Source organism: Motacilla alba, chromosome Z, assembly GCF_015832195.1.
Source record: "Motacilla alba alba isolate MOTALB_02 chromosome Z, Motacilla_alba_V1.0_pri, whole genome shotgun sequence".
Lineage (NCBI taxonomy): Eukaryota > Metazoa > Chordata > Aves > Passeriformes > Motacillidae > Motacilla > Motacilla alba.
Window position 1 is genome coordinate 12,083,358 of NC_052046.1, and position 16,485 is coordinate 12,099,842.

At 35.0% G+C, this 16,485-nt stretch overlaps 1 protein-coding gene across 1 annotated transcript in view; it reads left to right on the plus strand.

The window, feature by feature from the left end:
* The window catches only part of WDR70 (WD repeat domain 70), a 126,940-nt gene that overhangs the window by 25,057 nt on the left and 85,398 nt on the right, over nt 1-16,485 (plus strand). The window contains exons 6-7 of the mRNA XM_038123454.1: nt 6,497-6,556; nt 11,801-11,934. Of these exons, the coding sequence (XP_037979382.1) occupies nt 6,497-6,556; nt 11,801-11,934 (194 nt within the window). The remainder of the gene's footprint in view (nt 1-6,496; nt 6,557-11,800; nt 11,935-16,485) is intronic.

The window sequence follows — 16,485 nt, forward strand, 5'->3', positions numbered from 1 at the left end:
TTTTGCGCTCTCCTGAATAATTCTTGAAGAGGAGAGGTTTCAAAATAATTTTGGTTTTTTGTACACTGATTCTTCTTTAGTTATTTACTTATTTTTGAAGGCTGTATAGGAAGTCTGAAGAAAGTTGTTTCCATATTTAGATGCATCACATTTAGAAACTCAGATTATATGAATCAGGGCCAAGCTGAGTTTAATAACATGCAAGTTTGCATAAGAATACATCTGTCAATTGTAACACCTAAAAGAGAGGAAATTAAAAGTTGTTGAAATGTCCTTTCAAATCTGTATGCTTCCTTCTGCATGGAAGTTTGTGGGTAATGCACTCCTGTAAATCCAAAAAAATTTACATTTTCCTGTTGCTGTAGAACAGCATCTTGCCCATCTCTCATATTGTAGTTTTTCATACTTCATCTTTCTCTTGAGTGTTTGCTTGTGCAACCTTAGTGTACTTCTTGCACGTTTATTTTCAGTTTAATTTACAGAGGAAAAGAGTGAAAAATTGTGATTCGGTAAACCTGCCCATTTTGTAAGTAGTGTGGTTTTAATCAGTGCATTATTGTGGAACAAAACATGACATTACTGTGTGTTTGTTTGAAAAATGGGTTTAAAAAAGAACAGAAAAAAATTAGAACACTTACTACTGCCTTCACCTTTCACTGCTGTCATGGAAAATTCATCTGGGTGCCTAACAGCTGAAAACATTTATCTAGTTTGAAAAGAGGAATGAGGGATGTTTTCTTCCAGATTTGTGAGATACTCCCCTTAACCTCCTTTTATCTTTCTTCAAATAATGTTTGAGACTTAATATTGAAGAACAGAACAGGGTTCTGGTCTCTCTATTCATCATCACCAAAATAGTCTCTAATTTCCTTTACTTGCATATTGAAGTTGGATGTGAGGTAGAAAGGAAAAAACTGCTTTTTTGTTGAAAGGAAAAAACTGCTAATTCCAATGTAAGAAGGTTATGCAAGTGTCCTCCTGTGAAGTTTTATGGACTTCTAGAACTTCTTTACACTGAAAAAAAAGAATTTAGGTTGTATTTTAAGTGATGTGTGAGAGAGAATACTTGACCTGTAAACCAAAGACTTTTTGATACAGACAAGCAACAGCAAGCATGAGTTGAAGCCTTCTGCTATTCATATTAACATATGGTTGTGCCTGGATACAACAGCACTTGGACCAGATTTCTTTGGTGGTCATGATAAACAGTGGCTTTTCTCCAGAATTCACTGTTTTTCTGTGGTATTTTATCTGTTTAAACATTACAGGCTGTCTATGGAGTCTCCCTCTCTGTAGATATTCAAAACCCACCTGGCTGAATTCCTGTGTTACTTGCTCCAAGTGACCCTGCCTTAGCAGGAGGGTTGGACTGGATGATCTCCAGAGGTCCCTTCCAACACTTACCATTCCATGGTTTTGTGAAGAGCTTGTGCTGTTGTAACTGTCTGCTCAGGGAATTACTGCGTCAGATATCCCATCCTTTCTGTTGTGTTTGTTAATAAGTTGTCTGCCCATATTTTTGTCCTAAAAACATTTTAAGAGCTTTCTCTTTCAATATGTAACATAATTTAACAGTATGAACATTTTTATGAGAAGATACTACATTTCTCTTTTTAACTCTTTCCTGTCGTCTTGATTGACTTTCTTAATTGCACTTACTATTTTGAATGCTTTGTGAAGAAAATAGTAGAGGGATAAATTTGCTAGTATCTGGTCACAAGGCAGATTTCAGCACTGTCAATCTGTATGCTGGTGTAAAAAATAAAAGTCTTACAAAGGGTCTCAGATTTTCCTGTTCTACTCGCCTTGCCCCTCATCAGTGTGACGTTTGCTTTTCCATGCAACTCAGTAATTTTTAAGCTTTAAAAAAACTTGCAAGAAAACATGAACATTATGTATTTAAACAGAAGGCACAAAAATAGGAAGTCCTTTTTTCTTAATTGCCAAAAGGCCTGAGATTTGAATAATTCAAACACGACATTCTATAACAGGACCTTTTTTGTGAGGAATTAAGTTCTCAAGTAGATGGTGGTACTTTTATTACTGTTTGTTGCTAAGGTTTGTTGTTCTCTTTCCACTTCCACCAGCTATTCTTGCTGCCCATTTAGTATTCCAGTCATTTCCGTCCATCTTCAAATAAGGCAGTAATCATCTGTGTCAGACCATCTCTGTGATACTTGTTCTGCAAAACCTGTATTTTCACCAGAAATGGAGAAATATCTGTGAAGTGTAGCTCTTGCCCCCTTCTCATCATTCCTGCCCATGAACAGACAGCATCTTCCCCATGGAGTATGTCATACCAGAGACCCGAAAGAGCAGGGTGTGTGTACACTTGGAGCAGAAGGAGGTTTTTAGTATAGTAGAATCACTTAGAATTATTGAATGGTTTGGATTGAAAGGGACCTTAAAGATCATCTCATTCCAATGTCCCTGCAACTAAATCAGATTGCTGAGAGCCCCATCCAGGCTTGGTCTTAAAAACTTCAGGGATGCAGCATCCACAGCTTCTCTCAGCAACCTGTGCTAATACCTCGCCACCCTCACAGTAGAGAATTTCTTTGTAATATCTAACCTAAACCTACCCTCTTTCTCAGTTTAAACCTATTCCCCTTTGTCCTGATGCTACATGTTCATGTGGTGTGGGGGACCTCCAGCTTATTTGAGGCCCCTTCAGATACAGGAATAATGTTTCCCCAGGGCCTTCTCTTTTCCAGGCTGAGCAATGCTCCCAGCCTGTCCTCACAAGAGAAGTGCTCCAGCTCCCTGATCAATTTAAAGGCTCTCTTAAAGATATTTAAAGCAGGGAGCAGCCAAACCAGCTTTAACCTTTTCTCTTGCTCAAGACAGGGAAAGTGCTCACCTTTTTTTTCAAGCAGCTGTAGTTTTTCATTTTTTTTTCTCCATGCTGTGCCATAGCTCTGCTCTCACAGATTATAGTAGTTTCAAGTTTTCAAGAAGCCAGTGTTTCAGGAGAAAAATGAGAACAAAGGAGTTATCCAGATTTTTTTCCAGGGCAGCATATGATCTTGAAGTTCTCAAAGAAGGCAATTGCAAACACAGAGAAAAAAAATAAGTGGTTTTTCTCTGTAAATTATAGTATTGTAGGTACCCAGAAAAGTTCTTCTTTAAGGGCCTGATGTGTGAAAGATTACCTATAGTTTGCAAGTCTCCTCTCATACAATGTAATTTCCATTTATATACAAACCTCTGGAAACAGAACAGTAGAGGTTCTTTTAATAAATGTGTGATTTTTCTCTTCTCTGGTTGTGCCATGAAAAAGTGAGTAATTTTGGTTTATTTGATTTTTTGTTTTTGTCTTTGATTTTTCTCAAGACATTGTGTGGAGACTAATCTAGTTTCAGCCTCTGGTTGCTAGTGGTGTGTTTTCTGAGTATTGTTTGAGAATAACGAAGCTCCCAAAAGGAGCAAGGGAAAAAAAATCCATAATATTTACTGACAGTGGTGCAGTAAATAGAAGATTGTTGTTGGGCACGGGAGTATAACACACAGCTAGGGCTGGAATTCCCTGAAAAAAATTGAAACTTCATACTGCAGATGTGATGCAGACTGGGATTTGCAGTGCCCCCTTTGCAGAAATTGCGTTTAAGGTAAGACTGTTCATTTTGAGAAAAAACCTGTGAACTTGTAGAATACTCTATTTCACAGATTTAATATATATTAATCTTATGTCAGCCAGGGAATTGAAAACTTTTGTAAAAATATTAGGAGAAATGTCTACACCATAACTATTTTTCTCTCTTTCTGCTGAAGCAGAAATTTAAAATATTATGTTTCCTCGTGGGCTTTAAAAGAAAATAACTACAGCAACAACACAAAACACCCTGGAAATCCTGTAAAGATTTTATCTCCTGTAGTTTTAATCACTATACAAGTTTTGCAGAACAGCATTAGTGAAATCATATAGTCAGTTTGTATAAAGTTATCATCTGAAATCCAGCAACAGCTGTAGTCCTGGAAGTGCATGTACACTTCAAGCAAACTCTATCTTGTCAATTTTTTCACACTTACAGTAATATTCCAGTATACATGATATCCAGATGTTCAAATCAGCCTAAATTTATTAGCTATGTATAACTTTTGAAGTGTGAAAAAAAAGAGGATTTTATGGCATTCATTATTCTTTGGTGTGTAATAACTGGAAAAGTGCATAGTGCTGGTAGTTGCATCTGATTATCTTGTGTGCATATAGGCATGTGCTGTAGCACATTAGAGATACAGCATCCTATCCTGAGTTATTTAGGAAGTTCGTGGTTAACTAAAATAGAATAAGCCACCTTGGTTTTTTGTAAATATTTAGCTAATTTGAAGATGTTATGCCAAGATACGTTCCTGGATGTTGTTATCTTAATTTTTTGTTTTGAATAGTCTAAACAGTTACTTTAGCTGTCAGGCATCCCTTGGACCCTGCAGAGCTTAGCACCAGTAGCAGTCGCCAAGTGTCTGACTTTTAGGCTCAGAATGTTTGATTTATCAGGTGGCAGAATATATTCCTGTCTGTTTTTCTTTCCTAAAATGAGTAGCCAGAATACTGTTCAACTTGAGTGTGGTGTAAAGCAAAAATGTTTTCATGTTAGTGCTTCACTCTTCTCATAAAAAAGCGGATTTAATTATTGTCATCTGAGGGAGCTTGCAATTAAAAAAAGTTTGTTTTATTTTTATAAAAGTAAAATAAACTTTTTTCTTTGACTTACTGGAAGACCTCTCAAAGTAGTTAAGATACCTTCTGAAAATTAAATTCAGTGCTGACACAATAAAGACTTACAATACCTACCTTTGTGATAAGTTACATGAAATTGAGAACTCTATAATATTCCGATGCAGAAAAGCAACCTGGCAGTGATTAAGGTAAGAATGCAGCAGTGGTTTCTGTGAAAGCCTTTGATTCACAAAAATAGTGCATCTTTTATTGAGTGTGATGGCTGTTGTGGGTGAATCTTAGAAACTGTTTGCTTTTCACACTTTAGTTTTTATGGAATGTGGATGACAAGTGCAGGCAATGGCTGTTGAGCAGTTTTTTGCATTCCAAGAACAGCAAATACCAGTTTATAGTGTAGGGAATGATGGAGCATTGAAAACTTAATTTGTATTATAATTATACCTTTGTCTGTGTGCTTTATAGTGTCAGTTGAACAATAAACTCATTTTCATAATCACAGCTTCGCTTGGGAATTTTGAGTTACAACCTCTTCTCAGCTTCTAAACCACAGAATCTGTGAAAGTGTCACTTGGTTCCATGTGGGCTGTACCTTTTAGGTAAAGTGGTGTAGTTATTGGTAGACCTTTACTGTTACCTTGTGGTGGGCTGAGCTTTGCTGTATGCCAGGTGCCCACCAGGCTGCTTTATCACTCCCATCCTCCACAGGATGTAGCGGGAGAAGAGAGGAAGATGGAAAAAAATCACACGGATCGAGATAAAGGCAGCTTAATGAAGTAAAAGTGAAGTCTGCCCATGGGAAAGCAGAGGATTTGTTCTCTATTTCCCTTTAGCAGGGGATGTCTTGCCGCTTCCCAATTGGGCTTCAGTGGGCAAGGAGGTGGTTGCTCTGGAAGATAAATTATGAAAGCACATGCACAGCCTGCATGCCCTCCCCCCTTAATGACCATCTCATTTCAACCCCTCTGCCATGGGGAGAAGCACCTTCCACTTGACTGAGTTGCTCAGAGTTATCATCCAACATGACCTGGAACATTTCCAGGAATGAAACATCCACAGCTTCTCTGGGCAACCTGTGCCAGTGCCTAACAACCCTCAAAGTAAAGAATAATGTCTAATCTAAGTGAGCTCCCTTGTAGTTTAAGTAAAGTTAGAAGAAGGGTAGGTGTGGCTAAACCAGATAATGAAAGTTTCAGTTTTATCAGAGAAATAAAAGATGGAACTGATAAAGAAGATAAACAAAGTATGAAGGTAATCAACCTGATGCTATAGAGATGTTTCTGTGAAGCACGAAAAATAGTGAAGGGATTGGCAGAGATGGAGATTTAATGTGTAGTATAAAATGTGCCTAAAATTATTTTAAAATCATACTTGGCAACAGAAAATTATAGCAAAGATGTCAGGCATCAAGAGAATAGATAGTGTCTATTTTAGGAAACTGGAGTGGTGCAGATAAAGAAGCATGTTGAGGGTAACGATTCACATGACCTTTGTCGAAAGTTGCTCAGAGGTACTTGAGTACTTCCATTACATTTCTTTCTGTGTGAACTAACAGCTTCCAAAGAGAAAAAAAGGAAAATATTTTCATGTTTTAGTCTTAAGATGGTGTCATATTTTAAAAACAAATATTTATCATATTTTTGGGAGTCTACTCATGCAAATAAAAATGTGAAATCAGTCTCTGGTTTACGATTTTCCCATTTCTTCTCCTTGTGTTACAACTGATGTGATGGAAGCCTTCTTACTTTTACATATATATTGCATTAGTGTGTTTGGGGGATAGCACTGTTTTCACAGAGGTGAATTTTATTTTTTTTCTAGAACCCTGTCAAGAAAATTCCAGATTCTCATGAAATTACGCTGCAGCATGGAACAAAGACAGTAAGTGATAACATAGTTTCAACGCTTCGTGCTTTTCTAGAATTGTGCCAGTCTGTGAAATAGGTTAACAAATACTTACCAGCTAAAGTTCAAGAAGCAAATTTTTTCCTTGATGTGTTATTTTAGTTGGTCTCTTTTCTTAGTGCAGTTGAATGTATGTTTCATGACTACCTCTTCAATTTCTTGTAATAGCCTAAATATGGCTCCATTTGACTCAACTGTAGTCTCATTTTCATCAAGTATCTTCTCTGTAACTGGTAGAGTTTTTCTTCTAGAATAGACCTTCCTAATATGTAGACATGAGTCTAATCTAGACCTTTCTTTGGTCATGGATTTAAAGGAGAATGTTATTGCCAACAATTTCTTTGCAGCTAAGTACTTCATTTTACTTCAGTCTTTTAGCGCCTTTTATACATCATTCTCAATTTCTTGAGATCTTGTTCTTCCTTGTCTTCGGCTGCATCTTTTCTAGTTTTATCCCCACTACTGCTCCTTTGATTTCTTTTAAAGAACCACAGTTGAACTTGGAAGTATCTTTTTTTTTTGCTCTATGTATTTCTATTTCTAAGAAGAGAAAGAAATAATCACGTCTTCCAATAAAAATTCAATTGTTTTTGTGTGCTGATTGACCTGTAAAAGATGCATTGCACAATGCTAAACGAAGTAGAGTGGATTTTTCTATACACAGTGCATGCAACTGCTTTGCATATTAATTTCTATGGATACTTGGTTTTGCAGAGTAGTGTACTAGTGCAAATCAGTTTCCCATTTTACATGTGACAGTAACTGCTTCTGCAGTATGTTTCTTGAATACATGTCCTAACAAACTTTGCTAGGTAAATTTTTTTGATTTATTTTTCTCTATATTAAACCAGTAAATCTTTTCATGGCTTCTTAAAGAGTAAGCTCATGTTATTTCTAACTAAAAGGCCTTGTAAAGTGGAAGTTACAGTTCTGGAAGACTTCTGAGATATTTTGACTGCAGGAGAATGCATCTGTCATCACCTTGAACAGAGGTGAATTGTAATGTGGGATATATATAGCACAGTTGGATTAGACTGGATGCAGTAAATTAAACATATTGAAAAAAAATCTCTTCTGTAGAAGAGCTGTCTTCTTGGTTTGTTTTTTTTTTTCTGGTTTGTTTTAGAACAGTGAAACCATTTACCCCGGCCTTAGACACATAAAGATGGGAGTAACTTCATATCTTGATTTTGGTGTTTTGCCCCAATGTTTTTTAATACAGTCTTCTCATTATGTTCATACAGTGTACTGTATTTCAGCTAAGCTTATATATCCCATCTGTACCTCTTCAATCTAGTGAATGTGGATTTGATGATGACTCTATTCCTGTGCAGCTGAGAAATCTCAGGAAAGATTTCCCAAGCTAGAGAGTCTTCCCAGAACACTGATTAACTTCCCAGTTGTATTGCTTGTACAGTAATAGGAATTACTGTTCCCAATGAAACTTCATATATATTTTTTTATTTCTCACAGTACTTTTGATATATAGGTGGGTATGAGAAAGAATATGAAATATGTACTTTATAATATCTAGTTTCATAACTGCTCCCTCATATAAAAGTTACTGAATAGAACACTTGAGTGTTCTGATTAATCCAGAGATGCTCAGTTTTTCTGTATGTCAGAAATCATGAATGCAATGGCTAGGGTTCAGAATTTCCATTTAAGTTCTTTTTAGAAACACATAAGGGATTTCACATTTTAAAAGATTTCTGCAAGTGAATGTCTCTGAATTACAGCATAACATTTAGATGGAGGAAGAGTCAGTTGCCTGTTGAATGGGATCATAATTTCTGCAACATTTTTGTTTTCTTGAAAGTACTATTTTCAGACAGTTGGCTATACTAGGGCATTGTATATTTGAAATTCTGTGAGGTGTCTGCATTACAGAATCAGACTTTTCTGAGTTGGAAAAAGACTCACAAAGATGAACAAGTTCACCTCCTGGTCCTGTGCAGCACCATTCCCAAGAGTCACACCATGTACCCAAGAGCATTGTCTAGACACTTCTTGAACTCTATCAACTTCTGTGACAGGTTCCATGGGGAGCCTTTTCCAGTGCCCAGCCACCCTCTGGGTGAAGGCCCTTTTCCTAATACATTTCATCTAGAAGGACTCTGTGAGAGATCGTATCAAAAGCTTTACTTATATCCAAAAAGATCACATCAACTGGCATGCATTGATTTACTAGGTCGCTCACCTTGTTTTAAAAGGAAATCAGGTTTGATAAGCAAGACTTTCCTGTCATGAGGCCATGCTGGTGGTGTCTGATGACAGCGTTGTCCTTCTTCTTGCCATTCTTGAAAACTGGGACCGCTTTAGTCAGTTCCAGTCAGCTGGGACCTCTCCAGATTCCCAAAACTGCCTGAAAGTCATCAGGAAAGGCTTTGGAATAACATCAGCCAGCTCTTTGAGGATTCTCAGACGGATCTCATCAGGCCTGATGTAGGGATCTACTTGAAGAAGCAGATCGTGCTCAATTTCAGGATTGGCTGGGAGTTGATAATTTTTACAGTCATAGTCTTGACCCTTCCTGTCAGAAGACAGAGGCAAAGAAAACTGTAAACATCTCTGCTTTGTCTCTGACCTCTTTGTGAAGTGTGCATCCTTATCCTGTAATGGGCTGATATTATTTCTACACTGCCTTTAATCATTGATATGCTTGAGGAAAAAAAAGTTCTTGTTTTCCCCCATGGTTCTGGGCAGCTTCAACTCCAGCTGAGCTTTGGCTACAGAGATTTTCTCCTTGCAGTAGTAAGCAGCATCTCTGTAGTCTTCCTGTGTCACCTGGCTTTGCTTCCACGGGGCACATACCTTTCTTTTTTACCTTACTTCCAAGAGAAAATTCCTGTTCAGCCAAGCCAGGTTTCTGCCTCACCTACTTGATTTCCAGTGTTGGGGAATAGCCTGTTCCGGCCTTAGGAGGTGGTGCTTAAAATGTGGCCAGCACAGAGCTGGTCAGCAGCAGTGGGAACCTGAAGGAAAGGATGACTAAAAATGAGTCTTTGATAAGATCAGGAATAGCTAAGTGAACTTTTTCTCCATGACGCTGGAAAAATAAAACTCAAAAGAAGCCCATACTAATTCATGTAAGGAAATCTAAATTTTAGGGAAGCAAATTGTCCATCTTAAAGAATAAATTTTGTTTATACAGGCTGTTTTTATTGGGACAGTTGTTTTCTGTAGGTTACTTTTTTCATGAACTTGTTTCCATGCTTTAAAATATTTTCTGTGGGAACTATTCAACAGTTTACATAAGTTTTACAAGTGTTCATTACACAGTATATATAGGTGCATACTAAAGCTTTGAAAAAAAAGTACAGTAGTAGTCTGATATATCTTTGAGACAAGTTTTTTTTTTTCTTGGTAGTATTACTGTATAATGTGTCTCCATTAAATTATTGTCCCTGTCAGTATTTCTCATCAATATGCGTAAAGAAGATACATATAGGTAAGCATCTTCTTTGTAAAATTCTTGGTATTTTTGTACATCCATATCTAGAATTTTTAATACTGTTTTAGACATCTGAAAGTAGTGCCCTGAGTTCTTTTCTTCCCCAAAGAAATTCGGTTTTGCTAATCTGTAGTCATGACATTATTCTCAGGCATTACCTTCCACTCAGAAATGAAGGGTTTTTTTGTCTTTTATTCTATATACAGTGTTTTTGATTGATTGGGGTTTTTTTCCACATTGTTTTGTAGAAGTCAAATGTTCTTGGTGAATTCTTTTTCCTTCAGAATTTTCTGGTTTTTCTCTTCAAATGCTTTTCCTGACATTTTATAGAATGTTATTATTGTCATTACCATTATCATCATCATTACCATTATCATTATTAGTACTAGTACTACTACTTTATTGCGTTGGAGACCATCTTTCTTCTTACTGAAAAGGGTTTTTCAATGCGATGATTATCTGTCTTATAAATGTGGCATGACCCATGGTTTTGTTTTGTTTTTGTCAAAAGTAATCTGCTGATTATAGTCTAGGTTTCACCCATGGGCTCCATTAAAACATAAGCATGAATTCCATATGAATTTTGTCTTTTAATTAAAACTTCTTCAGGCATTTTAACATTTCAGATTAGGTGTAATTTTGAGTAATTCCAAAAATACTCTAGTTTTATATTTTTGATAGAACTTTTCATCACTGTCTTATGTAGATTACTTAATTTTTATGAGAATTAATCTCTTGGTATCTATATTAATTTAGCACATTGTGCAGCTAATCTTATATTAATGTTTGAAACCATAGTAGTAAATATAATATTTTCACAAATGTGAAAGGAAAAGAAATAATTTTGAAGGTAAATTATTTTAAATAATTATTTTCTATAATTTCTAGTGAAATACATTCTGCTACCTTATTTCTCCATGTAGTGATTTGACCACTACTGTTTGTTTTAGTATATGAAATACTATTTATTGTACTATAGAACATTACCATTCTTCAAACAGAGAATTAAAACAGATTTTCAGTAAAATTCCCATTTTACTTGATCTGTGATTTGAGAATAACAGATGAGAATAATAAGCATAAGCATTCTTTCCACAGATATTCTGTTAGCTCTCTGATATTCTGAGAAACTGGTTTTGTATATAAAAGAAATTGGTTTTAAGAAGTTATTTTGACCTGTTTTGTTATAGTAGTATATTTTTAAAATCTGTGATTTAAAAAAAATTTCAAGTTTATACTCTATGTTATTCTCTTCCTTTCTCAGAAGAGAAATTCAACTAAGCAATGTGTATATGCACAAGAGCTGTCTTTAATCAACTTAGAATCTTATACTGGTGAATGTTAAACACCATTTTGTTATCTTGCTGGAAATATTGTTTGTACTTTTGATAGAAGTCTAGAATACCCTTTTCTTAGTGTAGAAACACTTAGCCACATTTTGCAATGAGATGATTAGGAAGGAAACACTGCAAACTATTTTTTTTCTCAGCTGTCTTTAGTGGTTTATTGAGACGATATAATTGTTACTTCCATTCTTACTACTACTTCAAAAGTACTAAGACTTTATTCAAGGTAGTGAAATTTCAAAATGAAAATATAGCTAAGATATTTTAGTAAGAAACCAGTGCTCTGTGTTGTTTGAGGCTTGGGTTTGGGGTTTTTTTTAGCATTAGTAGCATTTTATGTTTTGGTGACACGCTGAAGAATTGTGGAAAAAATAAAAAAGCTTGAATGATTATGATTATAATTTTTTTTTCTCTTTACAGGTTTCTGCTCTCGGGTTGGATCCTTCAGGTGCTCGTTTGATAACTGGTGGATATGATTATGATGTAAAATTTTGGGATTTTGCTGGAATGGATGCCTCTCTCCAAGCTTTTCGGTCACTTCAGCCTTGTGAATGGTAGGCATGAAGGCTGCCTTTTGCACTTAATGTTTCATATTGAGCTCCTGGTAGAATGCACAGAAGCCTTGTAAGACAGCTGGCTTAAAAGGCTCTTGAATACCAAGGAATGTGAACCCAAGAACTTGGCTGCTTATTTCTTTTCCAACTTTTTGCAGTGACTTGCATATTTTCGCCTTTTAGCAAGCTACATTCACACTTGCCAATGCAATTGTTAATAGCACATCAGAAAAGGAGTCTCTCAAAGACAAGTTGACTATCATAGTTGTCACTGACATTATTAGACTACACTTTCTATATGTATTTTGCTTACATAAAACTAATTAAGAGAAGAAGCAAGTTGAAACAATTGACCCCTTTGTAGGGAGCCTCTTGTTCCTGCCAGGATTTCTGAAGGGAAGGGTGATTTATTTAATTTTCATGAAGTCCTCTGTTTCAGAAAGCACTGGTCCTTTGCATTGCAGTGATCGCTGAATAACAATGTAGTGTGAAATACTGTCGTTCTTAAAGAAAAAATATACTTATTTACATTTATTTCTATGTTTCTATATATACAAATTGAAAAGAAAATGCAAGAAGCATTTTTAGAGAGTTATTTTCCATACTAACCATATTGTTCATTGGTAATTTAAAAAGTAAGTGAAGTGAGTTAATTTAATTATTCCAGAGAACTGGAATACAGAACTCTTTCAACAGTAGTGTACACTGAACTTTCTGAAAAATATATTGCATAAAATAAAACACTATGGTTTTAGCAACGTACTTTCTGATGCCTGGCTTATGTGGTACAGTTTGTAAGGTACTTTTGTGTGATTAAAAAGGGGATTGAAATATATTATACACAAAGTAAATAGTACTTAGAATGTTTGTTTTTAATCATTACTATTTAAAAAAGCTACAGCTGAGTTTCGATCAGTTTGGAAGACTAGAATGCATATAACTGACTACTGATATGCCAAAAATCTAGATAATGAAAGATGAAAAGAAGTTAGGCCTTAACAGGAGCAAAATAGAAAGGAATTCTACTGTTGGTCTGAAGTATGAAAAATTGGAAAAATAAAAAGTGTGCTTTAAGGCATTATGCAATTCCAGTCTCTTTGACAGACCTTGGCTTCTTACAATAAGCTGACAAATGGTACTTTTACTTTCAAAACATAATTAAGTAAACTTGCCGCTTAGGAATAAACAAACAAACAAATAAATAAATAAATAAATGTTTTCACATCTAAAGTGACATTCAGATTTTTCTGGCATGGATTTCATTTACATGATTAGTTAGCAGGATATGATTGATATTGTCCTTCCTCTGATATAACTTGAGCGGAAAGAACTAACAGTCTACTCCCACAGTAGGAAATTATTTTAATGAAGCATTTTCAAGTTTAGCAGAAGAGTGCATTCAAATTTAGTCGTACTTGCTAATAATGGTGTAAAACATAAATATTGTATAAAAACCACAAGTAGAATGTATGTTAATGCTGTATTTCAGGGATAGCTTGCAGATAAATGGGCAAGTTCCTTTTAGCAAAAAACTAATTGTAAAATATAAACTCAAAATACTTGTTATTTTTGACACTGTTAATTTAGTGTGTTGCAAGCATCTCACAAGTATTTTTATATAAATGTGCTTTGTGAAATTCTTGTGATTTGAGTACATTGATTTATAAATAAAGTACTTAAAACATAAACATAAAGTAATATTAAAAATAGACTTGACAGGTGTGAAGTTTGGAAATTACACTTATGATGCAAGTCTCATGAACTAATTTGGGGGGCTCAAAATTATTATCCAAATATAACTTCTATATCTTTTTCTAAACATAAAACTGGAATAAACATAAAACTAAACATAAAACTATATCTTTGTCTGTTAAAATGATTTCACTTCAAGTTCTTTCATGCTGACATTGGGACAAGCTGGTGAACACTATGTGGAATATTATATAACTTGTGTCCAGGTGTATGCATGTTCTTATATTACTTTTTCACTATGAAGTATATTATTGAAGGGCTATTAGCATTCACAGACTTGAATTTCAAAGAATTCTGAGGAGTTCTGGTATGGAAACATTAGGTGTTAGCAGAAATCCAGATCTGGAGCCATAAATTTAATTTCATTTTAAAAATGAAGGAGCCTGAGATCAATTCTGTATTGTCAAGGCTGCATTTTGTAGCATAATATCGGGTTACTTTGTTAATTTCTCCTTGGATTTGTGATGTGAAGTTAAAAAAAGCAAAACCCAGCCTGACAAAAAGCTAGTACTTTCAAGCCATACCTTGGTGTTAAAGTCAAAAGGAAGTGTAAGGGAAAGCTGTTATGTGTGTAGGAAATATTTGTGTGTCATGATTCTACCCATGTACATAGCTCTGTTCTCTGTACCAGCACTGGTGCAAAGCGCTATGCTCATATGGCAGTTTTAAACCAAAATTACTCAGATTAATACTATTAAAAGGAACTGTTTTTATAAGTTTCCCAAGACTTTTGCTATAACATTAATAAGAACCAAAAATGTTGTCTTAAAGAACTGCCTTTCTAGATCCTCACTTTTGGTTATTTTCCAGTAAACATCAGAAAAGTGATAACTTCTGCGACTTTGCAAACACTCTACTTATAGAAGCAATTTTTAGACATTATTTTAGAAGTCACATTGCACAGTCAAGAAGGTATGGGTTTAGGTTTTTTTTCTTTAGGTAAAGATCATGGAAATCTTTTCTCTAAAGGTAATATTTTCACATGACTGATTTGATAAATTATTGGTTATGTTCCATTGTAGTAGTTGCTGTAAAATCAGTTGCTTTTCCTTACTGGGAGAAATTTTAAGACAAAAGAAAACTTTGTTCAGACATGCTGATAGAAAACAACTAAGAAGCAATGAGATGACATTGTTTGAATTATGAACAATGCGGTATTAATAGTATTAATGCCTGTAGTTTGACTTTTAGTATTTTGGTGTCTGAAAACAGTTGGGTTTTTTTTCCGGAAGACTCTGTGGGCCTTAATGTATTGTGGATTCTTTCAGAAATCAGATTTTACTTCTGAGCTGTTTGTTATTACCTAGTGGTCAGATCCTTTTCATGCATGAGACATGCATCAAGTAAAAATATGTGTTTTTTTGGTCTAGTTTTTAAATGTTTTTATTCCTACTTTTTATTCCTACACTTTAACAGTGATAAGTGCAAAATATGAACCAGTGCTTTGGAGATGTTTTATTTTGCCAATTTCAGCATTAGAGTATGAGAAATATAACTTGATGAATACTTCATTCTGTATACAGTACTCAGGTGGGGTCAGGAATATTTTGATTGGACAAGAGAGCTTGGAAGTACAACTGAGAAAAAAATTTTAATTCCTAAGGTGTTTGTTCTGTAAAAACTGAATCTGATGTATTCTTTAGTCTAGGTTTATCATCTGTCTGCAGAGAATATTCTAGACTTTAGATATTACTTCTCTTGTGGGTTTCCTGTAATTTCTTTCAGTGTTTCCTCTGAGCTTAATGTAGCTGGACATCTTCTTTTCTGAGAAAGTATTCATTTTTTTCTCTTGAGGATCAGAATGTTTATTCCGACATTGACTGTGATCTATTTTGGAAATTCACAGATTTGCATGTCTCCTTTCTATTAAAAATCAGCTTATAATACTCAGTCCAATTTGGCTGCCAGTTGGCATTACATAATAGGGTGCTTGAAGAAATTTTTAGCTTTTGAATTGTAATGCAATCAGTTTTGCCAGACATTTTTTGAATAAGAAACTTAAGCTTAGTTTACATTACTATGATCAATGAAGATCATAGTAAGTATTTTAAAGTAAGTATTACAATATTTTAAGTGTTTCATGTAGTAACTCATGGTTTGAGAACAGATTTAATAGATAATAGCTACTGCTGAGAAAATTATGTGAAGTTACTACTGTATAAGAGCTGAAATGCTAAAATATTAAGTTAGAAGTTGCACAGTTGGTTTTTTTAGTCATCTGAGTGATAACTTCACTAATGGGAAATAATGTTAGAAGGTAGTTTCCTGAAAGGTGCTAGGATTTGAATGCTCATAGTAATGTTCTTAAGCAATAAGAAGACATTTCTTCGAGAATACTTTGGATGCCATGAGAATCCAAATCTAGCTGGCAAATGTGTTCTGGTCCTGTACTTAAGATTAATCTAGAGGCAGAGGTGAAGTATTTATATAAAGTAATGTTACTTTGCACAATTAATGTGCTGGGATAAAAATTCTGGCAGGTGTGAAGTGGATAGACTGCTTTACGTTCTTTGCTGTCCTTATAATGAAGTATAGGGAATCAAGGGGATATCTGCTTCAGATAGAGCAAGAGCCATGAAATTTGTTCATAATGCAAGATGCTGAAAGAATATGCTGAAGCTGGAATTGGGCTTTTCATTCATCAGTCAGCTTTGCACTTCCAGTTCATCTTTGTCATCTCGTTATTATTATTCCGTGGTTTCTGCCATAGGTTTTCTCAGTCAGTGGAACATGTATGTGAGCACACTGTTAAAACAAATGAAAAGTCACCTAAGACATCACCTAAGACATAGTAAACTA